This window comes from Solanum tuberosum, unplaced genomic scaffold, assembly GCF_000226075.1.
Source record: "Solanum tuberosum cultivar DM 1-3 516 R44 unplaced genomic scaffold, SolTub_3.0 scf00017, whole genome shotgun sequence".
Taxonomy (NCBI): domain Eukaryota; kingdom Viridiplantae; phylum Streptophyta; class Magnoliopsida; order Solanales; family Solanaceae; genus Solanum; species Solanum tuberosum.
This window is the reverse complement of record NW_006238943.1, coordinates 792,520-812,074: the sequence shown is the minus strand read 5'-3', so window position 1 is coordinate 812,074 and position 19,555 is coordinate 792,520. Positions and strand designations below refer to the sequence as shown.

The following is a 19,555-nucleotide window of genomic DNA, read 5'->3' as shown; positions in this document are numbered from 1 at the left end:
TTTTTAAATAAAAGTCCCTTTTCTTTGATTAATTTTTTTTTCATGATGTTCAGTATTTATTTTGAAGTTTGACATTTCGATTAATCTGAAATCAAGTCGGAATATCCTACTTTGAAGGGTAAAATATTTGCTATCAAAAACGATTCCATACTCAGGATCCGAATCTAAAATCTCTAATTAAGAATGAAGAAATATTTGTTAGTACTCCACCATATTTTCTTGGTGGTGCATGACCTCCCATTCCCTATTACTACAACTATATACTATATCATTTTGATAGCTCCATTTTATCATCTTCTCATCAAATTTACAACACATATATACTTCACTTCATTTTTTTCATGTATATTCAAATTAATTCTAGATGTGTCAACAACTTCAACAATATAATCACAACCACCACAAAAAAAAAAGTATACCATACAATTCCTTGCTTCTAGTCCAAGTTTTTTTTTTATTTGATAATATCATTCATCATCTCAATAATAATAATAACCCTACATAGTTCTACTAATGAATACCTCATGAGCACCATTTTTCTTTGAATCAACAAAAAGGCTCTGAGGATTGTATAGTTCATGGCAAACCAGCTAAATTTGGCAGTTCATTTTCCAGCACAAATTATTGTAAGTTATTTGTCTTGTATTTTTTAAGGATAGTGTATCGTTTCTCAATTTATGAATTAGTCATGTTAATCTTCTCTGTATCGTTCTGGTTTTGCAATTATGTTTAGTTCTTCAAGATTTAGAATCAATGATTATGTTCTTTAATTTATTATATGTACATATTTTTATATTTTAAAGTCAATCTTTGGATTCCATTATTTATTTATTATTATTATATGTTCATTTTTTCTTGCACACATTAGACGCAATAAGTTCAACTTAACTCGTTGCATCTACTCTAGATCTGCCATTGAATTTCATTTTTCTTGTGTTGAGGATCAATATTCTTGGTGTATGTTTTCAGAGAAAGAAGAAGAGTACTAGTACTGGTGGACACCACAAGAAAGAAGAACTTGAAAAAGAGGTTTCTTATGTACCTTTCTTGATGAATTTAATTTATTTTTATCATATGGTAATTAAATAGTTATGAAAAAACATGACAAAAAAGTTAGAATTTGTACTTGGCATATATAGGTTATGGTCCATGTACCTTTAACCTATATGTGCTCTTTTAGAAAATTAGTCATAACATATGAATGCTACTAATTAAATTTGCAAATTAGAATCCAAAATATATGTTATTTCTTTCTTATTATATAGTGATTGGAAAAGTTAAAGAATTTTTTTTTTTTTTTAAATAATAATAAGAAGGGATTTTCTACCATTATTACCAATATGGATTTAGCAAAGATTTTTTCATCGAATTTTCTTATAGGAAATAAACTATATATATTATATTACCAGTAAATTTTCATGTAATTCGCACTTTTCTTGAGAATATATAAGGAGAAGTTGAAAGTTTTATTTATTTGTGTTATAATATAAGGTTGCTGAGCTTAGAAAAATGTTGAATCATGAACAAAAAGTGCATGAATTTCTGGAGAAGGTGTATCAAAGAAAGGATGATTCATCTTTCACCATTCCAAATTACCTTCCTCCTAAGGTAAATTTAATTCTTTAGTGAGTGTTTTTTTTTTAAATAAAATAAAATTAGTGTTTAAGCTATATTATTTGAATTGAGGGTCTATCAGAAATAATTTTTCTATCTTTACAAGGTAGGGATAACGTTTATGTACTCATTATCCTCTTCAGTTCCCACTTGTGACATTATACTAGCCATATATGTTGTCTGTGCTGTGTTTCTACGGCCTAAATTTTTTATAACAACGTTGTCTACTATGTATTTTTTTTATTGTTATAGCGAAATATTGTTATATAGATCATTTTATAATATAACATATTCTAATTAACATGAAATTTCTTTAAAAAAAACTTTGACCGGTAATATGTTGTTATAAAGGATGATTGTATAAAGAAGTTTATATATATATATATATATATAAAAGCTTAGAACAACAATATAGAAAAGTGAGATTTTCTTCAATGATTTAGTAACATGAGGAATTAAATAAAAAGAATTTATGGATATATTTACTAAAATTCAAATCGTAGCAGCTAAGAATGTACTTTTTTTGTTGAATAAGAAGAAAACTACCTTCTGCCATCAACTTTGGATATGATGTTTACTTTCTACCTAAGTTTGATTTTAACAAACCATCCATATGTACTACTAAATTAATTATATGAAATATATATGTGTGTATTTTTGGGTTAAAAATGATTAATTTTTTCAGTTTCATGTATATTAATTGATTTAACTTTTTATCCACTGATAATGAAAATATTTTTTTAGGTGCAATATACTTATCCATAATTACCTTTAATTATTTTTTAAGTGATCTGATAATGTAAATGAATTTTATATGGTTAGTGTGTATATATATATATATATAGAAGTAGACCCTATATATACACTAAATGGTACGGGTAGAGGCGCCAAAATTAGGTGGTGCAAGAGGTTGTTCATTTAAATCTTCTTTGTCTGAAAATTACACATTATATAAATAATAAAAAAATTATATTTTTATGTATATATAGTAGATATTGTTAAAATTCCTTTATTAATTTTATCGCGCTTTATGCTTGTTTTAACCTAATAGCGGAAATTTTGTAGATGAAGGAATTGTTAGAAGAATTAGCCATGGTTGAAAATGAAATAGCCAAATTGGAAGGCCAAATCAACAAGATTCAATGTGATGTGAATAAAGAGAAAGAAATCTACAATATTGATCATCAAGCTAATAAGTCCAAACAAGGACTTAACAACAAGATGAAAATACAAAGTCAACAACAAAACAATATATCTTCATATTCTTTGCCACCAAATCCAAACAAATTCAAAGGACTAAATGATCAAAAAGTTCCATTTGAGACAAAGGCATTGCATTTTATTAGCAAAGCTATAAAAGGTGATTATGGTCTGAATGACTTTAGAATAAATAATGAGAAATTGTTACAACCAATTAATAAGTCATCAAAAGTTATTGTTGATCAAGAAGATGAAAATCAATTTCATCAACAAGTTAGAACATTTGGAGAAAGGATTTCAAGGAAAAGCGGGATGATCAAGACTCCTTCACCTTTCAGAGAACCAAGAAATCCAACCCCTAGAGTAAGTCTTTTATTTATTTTTATTACGATTTTAATTATATTTGGTACGACAGAAGTCATTTTTACATATAATATTAATTTAAGATGAGTTTGATGGAGTATTTACATATAGCCGATTCAATACTTGGGTAACATAGTTTTACCAACAAAAGAAAAAACACTTTATTAAATAAATACAAGACATCTACTTATATTTTGACTTTAGACCACCTATTCTATTGAGTCGCTTTTTATTTTCTCGCATTTTTCTAGAATATAACTTTTATCACTCCCACCCTCAACCCCTTCTCCTTTTTTTTCAAGATTTGTATAATGTTCTTTCTTCAAACTGCTTTTACTTGAACCAAAGGTAAAAAAAAAATGTTTCTACCTCCACACGATAGGAGTAAGGTTTGCGTACTCTCTACCATCCGCAGACTCCACTTGTGGGATTACATTGAATATGTTGTTGTTTATTTGTATAATTTTCTTTTTTTATTGTTTTTCAGAGAGAAAGAAATGCAGATTTACCCAAATTTATGTCCACTCCAATACATGAACTTCAACCAAAAATCATGCAAAGTCCAATTCCAACAGAAGAAGACACAATTCATAGATGGCCACCAAATAAATTATCAGAAAACATCATGAAATGTTTGGTGTTCATTTTTATAAGGCTACTTAGAACAACACGTGCAATGGAGTTAGAAAAATCAGGCCCAATTGCTAGTAGATCAAGCAATTTTTCATTGAGTTTTAGGGCCCATATTGAGCCCAATTCAAAAAATAATAGTACAACAAGCCTTTTGATCCAACAAAAAGATTCAAGACAACAAGATCCATATGGTATTTTTGATTCAGAAGAGTCCATTCCAAGAGATATTGGGCCTTACAAAAATTTGGTTAGATTTGCATCAACATCTATGGAGCCCAAATGCATATCAAATTCTAACTCTATTCCTCTATTTCAAAAGCTCAAGTATGTCCTCAAAACCCTAATTTGAATATTTTATGTGTTATTTTTAGATTCTACTATATGTTCGTTGAGAAGAGCTTAACTTTTATAAACTGATAGTGTCTGTCTGATTTAGCTGATTGAAAGTAGTTGTATTGATAGGTATCGACTATCCAGCACTAAAAATGATTACTATGTGTTTGGATAGAAGTGATGAACTTGATAATAAGCAATTCCTGCATCTGTGTATGAAGATGATGATGATAAACAAAATTTTTTTAGTTAAAATGGTGAAATGTCCATAGAATTATTTATGGAAAATGTAAATTTAGAAGTATTTGAATGTAAAAGGTGAAGAATGACAAAAATAAAAATAGAGAGATAATTAGGAGTTATTATGTTTGAGGAGAGATATATATTAGGGATAAAATTGTAAAAGACTTAATCAAATCAAAATTATTTATAAGATACTTATGATTTTATTTTTGATTGATTTTGACTTATAAACACTCGACTTATATATTAGCTTATAATTAACCAACCATAAATAGTATCGATTTTACAATTCTTTACACTATCAACACATAAATTAATTTGTGACATATTGTTGATTCGCTTCTCTTCTTAAAGTTAGGAGTAATATTTTGTTGTATTAAAGGGCAGTTCGATGTACTAAACACTAATATTTTCTTGTATTCACATAACGTCGGGGAAGGGCTGCACCCCTAATTAAGGGGTGTAATGTAGGGCACAATTTATAGCTAATTTCACAGCTCAAACCAGTAACTTAATTAGATTATATGAAAATAATTTTATCACGCTCCGAGACTTCTCCTTCTAATATTTTCTTATATTGTTCTTGAAAATTGTGCAGGCTTATGATGAACAGTCTACAAAATGTAGATTTAAGATTGCTGAATTATCAACAGAAATTAGCATTCTGGATCAACATGTACAACGCTTGTATCATGCATGTACATTGGATTTAATTTTATTTATTTATTTAAATTTATTTCCTTTATAAATTTCAATATTCAAACTTAATTAAAATCATATTATATTTTTTTAAATTATAATTCCAGGGATTTCTTCAACATGGACTTCCTTCTAGTTCTACTCCAGAAAAGTTGTTGTCACTTATGAATAAGGTTATTACTCTGTCCGTCTCAAATTATCTGTCATAATTTTTAAATACATATATCTTGATTCGAATTAATTTTTCTAATATTTATTTCAGGCAACTCTGAATATTGGTGGAAATACAATAAATGCACATGCAATTGAACATTTTATCTTGAGAAAACCAGTAAATTCACTAGGAAAAGAGGTAATTAATTAAATACATTTTACTTCTCTTATTAAATTAATTTTTTTCCAAACATATCTTGAATATAATTTTTCTTACATTTATTATAATATGATTAATTAATTAGGTGAATCGCAAAGGTGAAAAGAATGATAAAGAAAATATAGTACGTGAGCTGCATGGACTTGAATCATTTGATCCAAATGTTATGTTTGCCTTATGTTGTGGAACACGTTCTTCTCCAGCAGTAAGTCGATATATACTATGAAACGTTTTATGCATCGAACTGTCATTTTTTATTATTGATACTAGTTTTTATAGTTTTAGTGAGTTTATCACATTGCCGATTAAAAATCTAGATAAAGAAGAGTTGTAGTCGATTCATCGCTAGCATAAAGTTAAAGAGAAATTATAATGAATTCAAACAATACATGCATTTTATATAATATTAGACTTATCGCTAGTTCGTCTAGCCAAGTTTCTAAGAAGTCAAGAGCGTTTATTTTAGAGAGTTGAAATGCTTGGTCAGAAAAAATAAATGTTTTTGAATAGTAACAAAAGTTGAAAAAAGTAATATTTTCTTTGAAAATTTGGTCAAACACAAAATATTGCTGCTCAAGATTTTCAAATTGATTAGTAAAATGCAACATTCCACTTTGTAGAAGTATTATTTCAAAAAAAAAATTAAAAAAAAATTTAGCCAAGCAAATTATGAAAAATGAGCTTAAATTGATCGATATAAAAAAATCAGGATTAACTCATATAACCAAACCAAATTAAACATGCCTCAGGTTGAGGTCTAGTAGTAGTTATTTTTAATCCTTCATTGTACATAGTGCGATAATTCACAATTTTCTTAAATTTGATGTTCAGTTAAATATCGTCACATGAATTGAAATGTATTACGAAAATTATGTTATAGTACTATTTTCCTTTCTTTTAATAAAATGTGAATGCTTAACATGTTAATTTATTACAATTAATGAAAATAATTATGTAGGTGAAGATATACACAAGTGATGGAGTTATAGGTGAGTTAGAAAAATCAAAATTGGAATACTTACAAGCTTCATTAATTGTAACAAGCAACAAGAAGATAGCAATGCCAGAGCTTTTGCTAAGAAATATACATGATTTTGCCCAAGATTTGGATTCATTAGTAGAATGGATTTGTCAACAATTGCCTACATCTGGTTCATTGAGAAAATCTATTGTTGATTGCTTTAGAGGACTTCATGGTGGGAAAGCATCAACTATTGTTGAGAAAATACCATATGATTTCGAGTTTCAATATTTGTTATCTGTATAAAAACATCTTGTATAATTACAGAGTTTGAATCAACAGAAAATCTTTATTATTTCATTGTAAAATTTTCATTTTCGATGCCTTTCAAGATTTCATTTTGAGGACTTACAGAAATATTATGAAAAGTGTATGTTATAATCTGTTCAACATAAAACAATGTGTTGAACTACTTCCATCTTGAATTATGTATATGTGAATAACAATGAGTGGTGAAAAATAAAGTGATCACTTGTCTATAGTGTAATTTTGGAGATCCCTAAACATATTCTTGGCCATTTACTTTCTTTCTTTTTTCCATTGTTGATTTAGAGCCCACCATATTTTTTGTGAGAAAACTATCTTATGATTCTGAATTTTTAATATTTATTATCTATATATAAGTATTTTGTATATATGATTCTTCTTGAATCGATAAAAAATCTTTTCAATAAATAGTATAAATTTCATCGATTGTAGCTAGTGATTGTCTGGGTCGGTGTGTGGTCACCAAATATGAAGTAACCCTTCAGATGTCCTCTCCGCCCATGCTGATTAGCCCCGACCATTCCATTTTCAAACTTATTTTTTTTAAAAGAAAATTACGATCACAACAAATTTAGGGTAATCTCATTAATGAAGTCTGAGAAGGATCAGGTATACATAAACCTTATCTTTGCCTTTATAGGGATAGAATACTTATTTTCAATAGACTCTCGATTCAAAAAAATGTAACTGAACAAAAAGACAACATATATTAAATGCACATTACAAAATACGACACTACCGTCATACCATAATCTACTACCCTTTTATCATAATTCTCAGACGTATTATCTATCAATCAACCACATATAAAAACAGAATTTCTTTATTTCCTTTTTAAGGTTGTACAACTTTCCAACCACTACCCTCCACGTGTCACCTTTTCCGGACCCCAACCCCACAATTCCAATTCGGTTCTTCACGTCACTTCACGTCCGTCTCCACTTCCTCTGTCACCAAAAAAATCAGCTCCCATTTTACTGAAACAGAGATACCACTTACATTCCCTTTTTTGCCTTTTCAGTTACTTCCATGCATTTATTGTGAAAATTTTCATCTGGGGTTTGTTTATTTTCTTGATTTTTGGTCAAAAAATGAATCTTTTTTGGTTGAATCAGTGAAATGAAGGTATGATCAGAGACCCCTTTAGTTCTTTTCTGCTTTTTGTCTTGTGGGTATCTAGCAGTTGTGTATTTTGGTTGCATTTACATGCATTTTATCAGAATTCTTGAATATTTTGCTTGTCTACGTTAATCTTTTAGTTTTAGTTGCTTTTTATACCCTATAACCGTATAAGAAACATATATGATTTAGTAACAAGTTTAGTTTGTTTTTTTCTTTTGTTGTTTCTTGCTTTTAATATACATTGTTTGTTGTGTTTCGAATATCACACTATTTTGTTGTTGTTAGTGTTTTTGAATAATGCTCTGTATTGCTTTCGTTATTTAGTTGACATGCTTTATTCACTGTCATTTGATTTGGTTCACTTGAGCCAAGTGTCTTTCATAAACAACCTCCCTACCTCGACGAGGTATGGGTAAGGTTAGTATACACTGTGCCCTTCCGAGACATCACTTGTGAGATTACACTGGATGTGTTGTTGTTGTAGTTTGTTTTAATTTGTATTCCTGTTGGTGAAGTTTTAGTTCTTTCATATGACCTGTTGCTATCAAATCCTTCTTTTTTTAAAAAAAAAATGTCATATATTGTGAGGCTCTGCTGGGGTGTTTAGTCAATATGTTGTTCCATAATTTGTTGATTAGATGATTCCTTTTAGTTGATTATGAATTTTTCAATATTTTTTTGACATGTGCAGTTCTTTAATATACTTATTCCCCTTTTAAGTCATTTCTTAATGTGTTAGAAAAAGGAAACGAAGCTACGTGCATTACAGTCCTCCTTTAGCTGAGCTTTCAACACCAGAAATTGACCATGCTGAGGCTGACATTTTTCTTGTTATGTTTCTGGTAGTTAAATTCTCAAGAATCTGTTAGGAAAATTTGGACAGACGAGTAAAATGCAAACTTCCATGGATTCGTTCGAGTACAACTGGAAGACACCAAATGAGAGTGCAAAGAGTTCTCAACGGGAGCCTGAACAGGTAGCTAAAAATTTCTGGAGGATGACTTGTTTAGATTACACTTAGTCCAATTAATCCTAAAACATCCTTACTGCTTTACTTCAGTTACTTTGAGTCAAATTAGGGTAGAAGGCTAGTAGATAGTTGAGTATTGTTTCACATATCCTCCCATACTAATAGTCGTAGCATTACTCTTGTAGTTTCTTGTTCTTTGATTTCTATTACTAACTGCTATTTTTTGTACTTCGATTACAGTATTATTTTGTTCTCTTTTGTTATTTCTTTTCCCAGACTGCTTTGTTATGTTTTTTCTTGAGCCAAGGGTCTATCGGGAATAACCTATTTACCTCCCAAGGTAGGGGTAAGGTCTGCGTACTTACTACCCTCCCCAGACCCCACTTGTGGAATTACACTGGGTATGTTGTTGTTGTTGTACTTTGAGTATAAATACTTGAAGTATTTGGAACTTTTGAGCTTGATAATTTTAGTTGTTCAAGAATATTATGCGATTTTGATCAATAATCTTCTTTTAAATTATTTTGTTAACTAAACTGTTATGATTTTTTTAGGTTGTAAGTGCTGCATCTATCTATTTTGCATCAGAGGAGGAAGCAATAGGAGTGGAACAATTATTTGCAGAACCCGAGTATGGTGATATAGTTGATACTCTTCTAGATTTTAACACATGTGCATTCAGTCTTCCAGAGAGCTATATTAAGGAGTTTTCAGCTTCGGAGTCTGTTGTAACAAATAGTGATCGTGGTAATGGTCTTAACAACTTGAGCTATGTGAATCAGATGAGTTTCAAATTCCTACTAGTTTTGTCGATAACTAATGACATTTTGATTTTTGACCTTTCACCTAGATGCAGTTCAAAGAGGTCTTAGTGAAGAGAATAAAACAAGGGAGAAGGTATATACCCTTGTGAGCAGTCATAACTTGTTAATACTATATTCTAGAGTGTTTATGTGTTTTAATTTGTCCACAGTATTTCTGATTCGTTTGTATTCAATGAGTTTAATCAATTGTTTTCGATCATCTTCCATTATTACTGATCATTTGTCGAAACCCGGTTTTTGCAGTTTCTTGATGGATTGTCAAACGGATATAATGATAATCATTGCAGCATTTCATGTGAAGATTATCTTTTGGGTAAGTAGTTGTTGTTTCTCCGCTATCATGCCAGTCTATGCTTTCCTTTTCTACCTTTGTTTCTGTCCTAAGTAAATGTCTTTCAACTGATTAGTTAATTTCAGTCCTATTATTCTCGATTTATTAGATATTGAACTTGAGGAAGAGACTCCCACCCTTGATGATGTCACAAGAGATGTATCCTGTATAGGGAATGTGAATTTGGAGAACAAGCTAGCTGATTCAGAACAAAGAAATTGTGGTGTTCATGTGTTAAAGTTGTCTGATGCAAGTACCTCATCCGATCATGACGCTTTAGACGAATTTGAGGACATGTCAACTGATAAACTACTTGAGGTGTTCAGGAACATGTTTGGACATCAAACTTCAGTTGCGGATAAGCAATGGCTGGAATCCCACATGATATTTGGTTTGGAAAACCAGGAGATGTCAGGCAAGAATTACAGTTTTCCAAAAAGCTCTTTTGATTCGAGTGAAAATCAAGGGGTTAAAGTCCCACCAGCTTGCCAGAATCTCCTTACAGTATCTACTGCCTTTGCTAGTATATTCAATTTCAGAACAAAGCCAAGGGTTCAACACGTGAAAAGGAGAGAACATATCCAATGGAATTCCTTCAAATGCTTATCTTCTGCAGCAGGTGAAATACAGCTCGATTTTCCAGATAAGTGGGATAGCAAGGAGTTGGCTAAGGAAAATGTAAAATGTGATGGAACGAAATTAGGAATATCTGAACAAAATCTGAAATGTAAACCTTCACGAGGAGGATTTGGTCGGCGATATTATCACAGAGGAGCCAAAGCATCATCACAAGATCTTGGTAAAAGAAATTTTCAAGTTGGATGCATCCAAATTCCACCTGGTCTGCCCATTGAGGAACGATTTATCAGGAGGGAGGTTAGTGAACTACAAATAAAAAGGAGTTTCAGACTTTGTATTGACCGTTCATATTTTCTCCCAAGGAAGTTAACTTCTGCTGGGAATGTTCCTCGAAAACTGTTCACTTTATTTAACATGTCTAGTCTCATATGCTAAATGTATTTGCTTAGGATTAAGTATCTCTCATCAATTCAATGTTTAATACTCATGTGGCGAGCATTTGATTTGCTCGAGCATTTCATCCTTGTTGTGTCTGTTTCATGCTAGGATGACACAAAGCGTAAGCCGTAAAGTCACATATCCACTTTTAGATGCTGTTCTTTCAGATTATTGCTACTTCTTTTGCTTATGTTTTCGCTGTCCACTTCAGGGACATTTATCCAAAGATTGCAGGGCTAACAGAGCCTATAACGGTAACATCCATTCAGCTGAGGCACAAGATGATCCTTCTGGCACTCTTTCTGACCAGTCTAGTGATAATTCATCTGAAGAAGATTGGACTATAGGGAGCGAGACCCGAGGCACTAACCAAGACAGAAAACACAACAAGTATTGGTCAACAACTGAGGTCCTAAAGTTGGTGGAGGGTGTTTCCAAGTATGGTGTTGGCAGATGGAGTGACATTAAGAGGATGTTTTTCCAATCATCTGTGCATCGTAGTCCAGCTGATCTGAAGGTACTTGACCGTTTAGTAACATACTTATAATTTTCTGCTTTCCAGGTTTTTTTGGTATGATCTTTTAGTCCCTTGCTTCTGTCAGGACAAATGGCGGAATCTTCTGAGGGCTAGCTGCCGACGATTGCAGAGCCGGAGAGGGGTATTTTATTCTTCCTATCAATTGAAAACCTCTAATCTGTCCCTTTTCGTTTTAAATTTAATTCAAAACTCATTCTCTTTTATGTTTCTTTGCACATAATCATAGGATCATCATGTTGCAAAGCCACATCTAGTCTATCCCTTTTCATTTCAATATATGATTCTTGGAGTTAATGCTTACATTTAGAAGAGAATTCATGGAACAAATCCAGTTGTCTTGTTATAATTTAAGCTGTGATAATTCTATGTCACGGAGATAAGTATATGCGCCATCTGTTAGATTTACTACATCTTTTTTGTAGTCTTTTCTCATCCTCTGGATGTGGATTCCATTTCGAGGTTCAAGTTACAGGAGGAACAAATGTGACAGTACTGGTACTCGAAATTCTTGAATAGCGGAAGGTTTTATTAGAAGCTTTAGTGTGTAATGGAAGAAAGTTAATTGCCTAAAAGACTTGTAATCAAGTCATATATTACATTTTCAGCAGGTTTCATATTTAGCTGCACATATCGGGAGACACCTAAAGTTGACACCATCTTCACTTAGACATCTTAACTAAGACTTTTACCATTTAAACACATGTAGTAGGGCCTGACAAGTTGCCAAATCAGCATAAGTGTCAACATGACACAGTCGAGCCCTACTACAAGTATTTAAATGGTACAAGTCTTACTAGAGATGCCTAAGTGTAAGATGTTGCCAACTTAGGTGTCTCCCGATGGGTTCAACCTTATTATTATGATGCAAAAACCATGTTGATATATCATACATGCCCATAAAAACTTGCTGCAGGTTGATGCCAAGAAGAAGCATGGCGTGTCCAGGATTCCTCACGAGGTCTTAAACCGTGTTCGAGAGCTTGCTGTCATCTATCCATATTCGAGGAAACATAGAACAAGAATCTCACCAACTGCATCCCTCGCCTCTTCTTCGAACGTGGAGTCTGATAGTCAGTTGTCTATGAATGAGCGGAACACATTGAATCTCACATATTAGATACTAAGCTACTTAAAAGGATCATTCATACCTGTGAAAAAAGATAGATACCTTTGGAAAGCAAAATTCTTAGTAGTATATATTTTTGCTAGCAGTAACTAATTCTAAACTTTGTACAAGTTCAAACTAGAGAACCAAATTTCTAACAGATTGTAATTACTTCTATTCTAGTTAACATCTTTTTGTCTGAAAATAACTATTGGTAACAATATGTGCAAGACTGAAGAAAGGGGTTTCAGTTATCTTTTTTACATAATTTCATCTTTCCTTAGCTTATTCTGTCCAATGTCTATTATGGTCGGTACATGGATTTTCCTTCCTTTTCTTTTGCCACATTTCACTCGAAGTGTTGAAGGGAGAGGGGGAAACTTGATCCTCTTCCCTAGAGAACTCAGATGCCGACTCCAACTACTATCCATGTACGATCCATACTAGATACTTCCTTAATGTTCTTTGACAATCATATTAGTCGTCTATGTGGAAATGCCTTTTCTAGGCCTATCCATATTCGTCTATGCCTTTGTTTAATTTGCACGTAAGGATTCAATCTTCCTTGAGGTTTTAGTGGGAGTTCCTTTTTTATGCTCATTCGCGAGTGGCTGAAGGGAAATTTGCTTGTTTTGATAGTTGGGAAAGGAGAATAATAACAATAATAATAATGATAATAACAAGTTGTTGGATGTAACTGACGTATTATTGTCCAACTAGTTTATTTACTTATTTTCTTCCTCAACTGTTATTTACTTACTAAAAATGATTTAATTTTAATTAGTTTCGAATCAGTAATAGATTTTTAATTAACAATCATAAAAGTCGGGAAATTACCATCAATAACCTTCAAAAATGACTAGTTTTAAACATTTGACCCCCCGCTTTCTCCATGAACAAACCTTCACGATCAAAAGTAAAAAATACTCTCCACATGGAAAAACTTAACATTAATTTTAAAACGACTTATTTTCAAGATCATTCTCGTAAGTCACCCCGTAAAAATAGTTATTTTGTCTAACTCATCCAGCAATTTTATCACCAGGCCCATAACAAAATAAAACAAGGCCCAAATCCCAAAGCCCAATCAGGTAAAATATACTTTCCATAAATATTGAAGAAAAAAAACCCGATTTGAGATCTTGAAAGAGCAAATTAATTTTCAAGTCTTTCAGAGCTCAAAAATGGCGAAATCAACTGCATTTTCCAGTTCTACATCGTTTTCCTCGATACCCATTTTCTTAATTATAGTATCTGTAACTGTGTTGTTATACGCATCAACAATTGTTGAAGCTGGAGATTCATCTGCTTTCGTCAAAAAGACGATTTCTTCTCACTCCATTGTTATCTTCTCCAAATCTTACTGCCCGTTAGTTTTCTTCTCTCTCTTTAAGCTCCTTTTTCTGATTTTGTTGATGGGTTTTTAGCTTATTATCTGATTGTGTTTCATTTGTAATTTTGATGTCCCTTTTGTAATGCAGTTATATCTTCTTTTTTTCTATGTTATGGCATTTGATTGTCAAATTGATATGATAAATTCCAAATTGGGTTACCCTTTTTTATTGGTTTGAATTAATCTACCAAAAGTGAGGATAAAGTTTGTGTCTTTGATGAATTTGAACAAAAAGTTACTCCCTCCATCCATTTTTACTTGGCCAGTATTGACTTGCAAACCACTTTAGGAAGCAATTTTACTGTATTATCCTTTTGAATATAATAAATTTAATGTTTTTGGGAAATGACTATAGTTTATAATAGGGATAAATTAGGAACATAGTGATAAATTATATTTTCTAAGCTGGAAAAGTTAAAGTGGAATAAGGGAGTATTAAAAAATATGAAGCATGCAAAGAAGAAGCTTTATTTATGAGGATTTTAATGTGACAAAGAAGGTTGTAATGGAGTACATTTTTCTGTATACTTTACAGAAAGATCTTGATTTTGGTTTTTGTAGTTGAGTTAATTATTGGATGGATCGATGTAAAAAATGTGGAACATTTTCCCCTTTTACAATGGTTTAGCTAGTTTGATTCTCTTTAGCTTGATACCTTTTTTTATTGAGTTGTCTTTAGCTAATTAATTGTAATAAGAATTGGTCTTTATGATGATGGATGCACTCTGATTGTTCTGTGAGGTTATAATTGAATCTTACGCCGTGGAAATCAAAGGAAAAGATAATATAAAACTGATTAATATATTACAAAGTTTGATTTACCTTGCTCATGTTATGTCTAATCAAAGAGCCCAAGGATCTACCTTTCTCACACGATTATGAAAATTGAATTGGGGGGAGAGTTCTCAAGTCTTTGAAGAAAATGGTATGCTAAAAACATAGTGGTTGAGTTTTGAATTGCTCTAGTTTATGGTTCCGTTGCTATTTCTCCATAAATTATATTGAAGAGTCATGCATCTAAAACTAGGGACCTCGATGACGTTGGAGAGAATTGCATCTAAACTATGCTCTGTGTCCAATATGCTCTCTGCTTAAATTCTGAGGACATATCAGAGAAACAGTACTTTTACCTTCTGAATGCATCATTCAAAATGACGAACAGATTACATTTACAATTATGGGGACCTTTTCCCCAAGTGCTCATCCTGTGCTCTTTTTCAATTCTAAAGTTATCAAGTAAATTCTGTCTAGTTCATTTGCGAGACAGTAAATATGACTCACAATATTGATGAGGCAATACAACATGTATCCTGTTAGCCAGTGAAATCCATGCCTTAACACCTATAAGAATGTTTGAGATTGAATAGATCAAAATCACTGACAACTAATATGGCTTATAGATTCATTAATTTTCCTATTCGAAACCTATGTGTACATATTCAACTTCTTAAAAGTATATATAATGACCTGGCATGCAAACACTATTTTATTTGTGTTTATTGTATGTTGTATTAACTGTTTGCATCAATTTTATATTGCTTTGCAGATACTGTAGGAAAGCAAAGGCTGTATTCAAAGAATTGAACCAAAAACCTCACGTCGTTGAGCTTGATGAGAGAGGTATCCTTCCTATGCCCCTAAGTCTCAACCCAAACTTTTCCTTTATCAATCCCTACATGTTGTAAGGCAGGATTATAGCTGCCAACCTTCTAAGGTTTTCTCAACTGCCTACAATGGATTTCAGTGATCAAGTAAAATTGTAAGATACAATGGATTACATCTTATTAGGCTTGCCATCGGCCAATCACATTTTCCACGATTTCTTGACAAGGTCAATTGGACTTGTCCAATTAAATAGAAACACTTCGAGCGAATTGAGACTTGGGGTGTGTTTGGTATCAAGGAAAATGCTTTCTTGAAAAACAAGTGGTTTTTTACTTATTTTCTAGTGTTTGGTAAGAAAACTAAATTAAAAATAAAAAACAAGTGCATTTATATGTAATCAGCCAAAACATTAGGGGGGTGGGATGGAATGGGGGTTCAGGGCATTGGGTGGGTTGGGGATGAGACAATGAAATTGGAATGTCACTTAGGAATCCACTTTATCAGGGAAGTCCTTTTTCTCATTTTTAAGGAACTCATTTTCCTAAAGAAAATGTTTTCCAAAACAATTTGACCAACGAAACATGGGAAAATTGAAGAAAATGCTTTCCTCCGTACCGAACACCCTTAGAGAAATGTTATTGCATGCATTATCACATGAAGACTGTTGGGATCCTTAATTTTACGCGCAAATGTCCAGAGAGATGAAGTTTTGGTTGAATGCTGTAATTTCATGTCATATCAAAAGCCAATCATTTAAACCAGCTTATCACCCATAAGACCAAATTTCAGGCCACTTGTAGACCTTAAAATATTTTCAAGATTATAGAGATTTATGGTAACTTGTAACCCATTACAAAGGTTATAGAGAGTATATGTTCCAGAATCCAAAAGGGTTTATATACTTATCCAAAAAAAAAAGAACGTGGATTCAAAAGGGTTTATAAATGTCCTGAGCTTCCTCCTCTTGTTGATTTTAAGTTGCGGGTGCTTTGCAGGGAATGAAACACTGAATTGAGAGGCAAGTAGGAAAAATTAACACGTTTTCCCCAGAATATATACTAAACTAATTCATTGGAGGACATCCGTGTTATTTTCTCTTGCTTCTCTTTTGTTTGCTTTAAATTGAAGCTCTTCAGCCGCCACGATGGGTGGGCTAACTTTTAGGTCTGTACTTAGAGCCTATTTGGATTGGCTTATTTTAGGTGCTCTTAAGCCAAAAGAGCTTTTAAGCAGTTTTATACTGTTAGGGTAAAATTGAAAACTGCTTATAAGCAGTTCTTTTTAAGCTAAGATAACAAAAATAGGCCAAAAGCCATAAGTTAGAATTTCTAACATATGGCTTTAGGCTTATAAATCATAAGCCAAAAGCCAATCAATCCAAATGGGCTTTTACTTCACTCAAGAAAGTTCTACACTTTGCTTAGTATTTACACCTAGCAACCCGAGCCCTTGAAACTTTGGAATGATCATAATGTCCTAGATTATCCATCTTGCTGTTTCAAACATCTAACAATTCCAATTTGTCGAAGGCCCTTGTGGGCGTGAGCAGTAGAACTGGTACAGAACTTTCCCTTAGTTGGACCTGGGGGCTTGAGGGGGGGAGGGGGTGATTTACGCATTGTTGACAAAGGCTCGTTCTAGTCCTGAAGGTCAGAACAGCTCAGTGATGGCACTTCGTCTCACTTAAGCTGTGGTTCAGTGTAGGCAAGCATTAAGCAAGCACACTCATTGCTCATGAGTTCTATCTTGAATCGGTACCAAACAACAAATATAATCGGCAAGTAAGTGTAGTAGTTGCTAAGGAAAACATTGTCGAATGAATTTGTTAGAGTGAAGGGCATATATGCTCTACTTTTTGGACGGTAGGGGTACCAATGTCTCAAAAGTATGATAGAGGGTATCTGCATACCATTTACGATAGTTCGGGGGTATATTTGTCCTTTTTCCCTATCTTTTATTTCTGCCTTTTTTTAAACTAAAGCCTGCACTTAAATTGCGCTTTATGATTAAAGTCCAATAGATCTGGAGCACTTTTTAGAAATTTTCGCCTTTGACAATACTGATTTGCAGCAATAACTATTTGAACATAAATCAAAATTCTGCTTTTTTCCTCTTGTTAGATGATGGATGGAGCATCCAGGATGCCATTAGTGAGATTGTTGGCAGACGCACCGTGCCACAAGTTTTCATCAACGGAAAACATATTGGAGGATCAGATGGTAAGATAACTCAAAGCATATCTTAGTGCTCTCTATGCTGCCTCTGTATTAGTCATAATCATGTGCTTACTATATTATTTACTGTACAGATACCATCGACGCGTATGAAAACGGGAATCTAGCTAAACTTCTTGGTGTTAATTCTAAGAATGATGATCTTTAAGCTGAATTTGTTACATGGTTTCAAATTCAATGACTCTGTAATATGATATATGATCACCATAGGTTTTTTTGCAGCCTTTGAGGGTGTGTGTGGAGGTTGAAAAAGTTGGTGATTGTAATCTAATAGACTCTTTCTTAGCTAAGTTTTGGTTCTCTTCTTTTTGGATTTCCAAAAATTTGTAAGCATGAGCCTCTATTTAATAAGAACTTTAGGAGAAAGGACTTGTTATTGTAGGTATTATTATAATTATGCTATCATTATTATTACTCCTATTTAAATTTGTTTGTCTGGCTTTGACTTGATATAAAATTTACGAAAGTAAAATAAACTTCTGAATTTTGTGGTCCACGAAGAAAGTTGCCAAAAAAGAAGAAGAAAAGAAATACAAAGAAACTGAAATGGAGGAAGGATTTTCTTGTTCTAAAATTTAGATATGATATAGCTTAAAATGAAAACTAATTCAAAAAATTGGAGTTCACCCATTTGTGAACTACTCTAAAAGTTTTGTGATTTATTTTGGGATGAAACAGATTGAGTTAAATTCATTTGTGACAATTCGTCCATTTATAAGCGAAGTGTCTATTTTGATCTGTGTTTTGTCAAAAAAATATCTGTTTTGAGACCGGACTCGTAACTTAGGCAATTTAGGGGTCGTTTAATGTGAATGATAACTTTAAATAGTCCTGAGATTAAATTATAGTGTCACTTAACTTGTTATTTGGTTGATAAGTTCGGGATAACTTATCCTCGAGATCAATAATTAGTACCGGGATAAGTTATACCTCCCCTTGTGTGATATAGTAATCCCGGGATACTTGTCCAGAATTAAATCGGTAAATGACATAGATATCTCTTTAAACCCTTTTTATACATCATTTTTCACATTCATGAAATATATTTTTGTCAACAAATAACTTGTTCACATATTATATCAAATACAACAAATCAAACTCTCAATAAAAAAAATTAAAAATTAACATAACTTATCCCATCGTAATTAATCATTTAATCTCATCATAACCGTAAAAGGCGTTCTATTTTTCACGTGTAAAACAATACCTAAGGAAACACGTGGCAATTGTCTCGTGTCTTTTTTCTTTTTCCACAGTTTGGTTGTTAAGTCCAAATATTAGTTAGTTGTATGTATTCCTTCTAATTTTGCATCTCAACCCTTGTACTTTTCACAAACTAAATTTCAGTCCACAACTTTTTTTTATTAGTAAAAAAACACACTTACTAATTTTGACGTCTTTAGAGATAATATATCGATGTCCTGGGATTGATATATATATTTTGACACAAATAACCCCAACAAGCTAGAATCTGGTAATAACCATTCCTTCAACCACCGCACACCCAAAGGTATGATAGATCTTCAACATCCACACATGACACATGTATCCTAAAACCTAACATTCCATCTTATAGAATATTCTCTTGCCTCAATCAAAAATTTTTTGTATGTGTATATTCTTACATTTTCTTCGTTTTTATCTATTGAGAAAAATAAAATAATAAATAA

The 19,555-nt window shown here is 32.2% G+C and overlaps 3 protein-coding genes across 4 annotated transcripts; all 3 read left to right on the top strand.

The window, feature by feature from the left end:
• Positions 1-389: 389 nt before the first annotated feature.
• On the top strand, positions 390-6,891 carry LOC102592731 (uncharacterized). The gene is made up of 10 exons (XM_006340144.2): positions 390-626; positions 970-1,029; positions 1,492-1,608; positions 2,680-3,177; positions 3,665-4,134; positions 4,985-5,084; positions 5,193-5,258; positions 5,348-5,437; positions 5,544-5,663; positions 6,417-6,891. Exons 1-10 carry the CDS (start codon positions 579-581, stop codon positions 6,723-6,725), a joined length of 1,878 nt encoding a protein of 625 aa, XP_006340206.1. The 5' UTR covers positions 390-578; the 3' UTR covers positions 6,726-6,891.
• Positions 6,892-7,699: 808 nt separating this feature from the next.
• LOC102591958 (uncharacterized) lies at positions 7,700-12,889 on the top strand. 2 transcript variants are annotated; one of them, XM_006340142.2, is made up of 9 exons: positions 7,700-7,871; positions 8,715-8,844; positions 9,393-9,585; positions 9,695-9,735; positions 9,906-9,975; positions 10,103-10,869; positions 11,222-11,527; positions 11,613-11,669; positions 12,462-12,889. In XM_006340142.2, exons 2-9 carry the CDS (start codon positions 8,761-8,763, stop codon positions 12,663-12,665), a joined length of 1,722 nt encoding a protein of 573 aa, XP_006340204.1. In that variant the 5' UTR covers positions 7,700-7,871; positions 8,715-8,760; the 3' UTR covers positions 12,666-12,889. The 2 variants fall into 2 exon arrangements, with proteins under 2 accessions (XP_006340204.1, XP_006340203.1); XM_006340141.2 differs by having other exon boundaries at positions 9,689-9,735.
• An 892-nt stretch (positions 12,890-13,781) lies between these two features.
• On the top strand, positions 13,782-18,293 carry LOC102591615 (glutaredoxin-C4). Its single transcript, XM_006340140.2, has 4 exons — positions 13,782-14,022; positions 15,593-15,666; positions 17,772-17,870; positions 17,960-18,293. The coding sequence occupies exons 1-4, from the start codon at positions 13,838-13,840 to the stop codon at positions 18,031-18,033; spliced, it is 432 nt and encodes a 143-aa protein (XP_006340202.1). The 5' UTR covers positions 13,782-13,837; the 3' UTR covers positions 18,034-18,293.
• Positions 18,294-19,555: the final 1,262 nt, after the last annotated feature.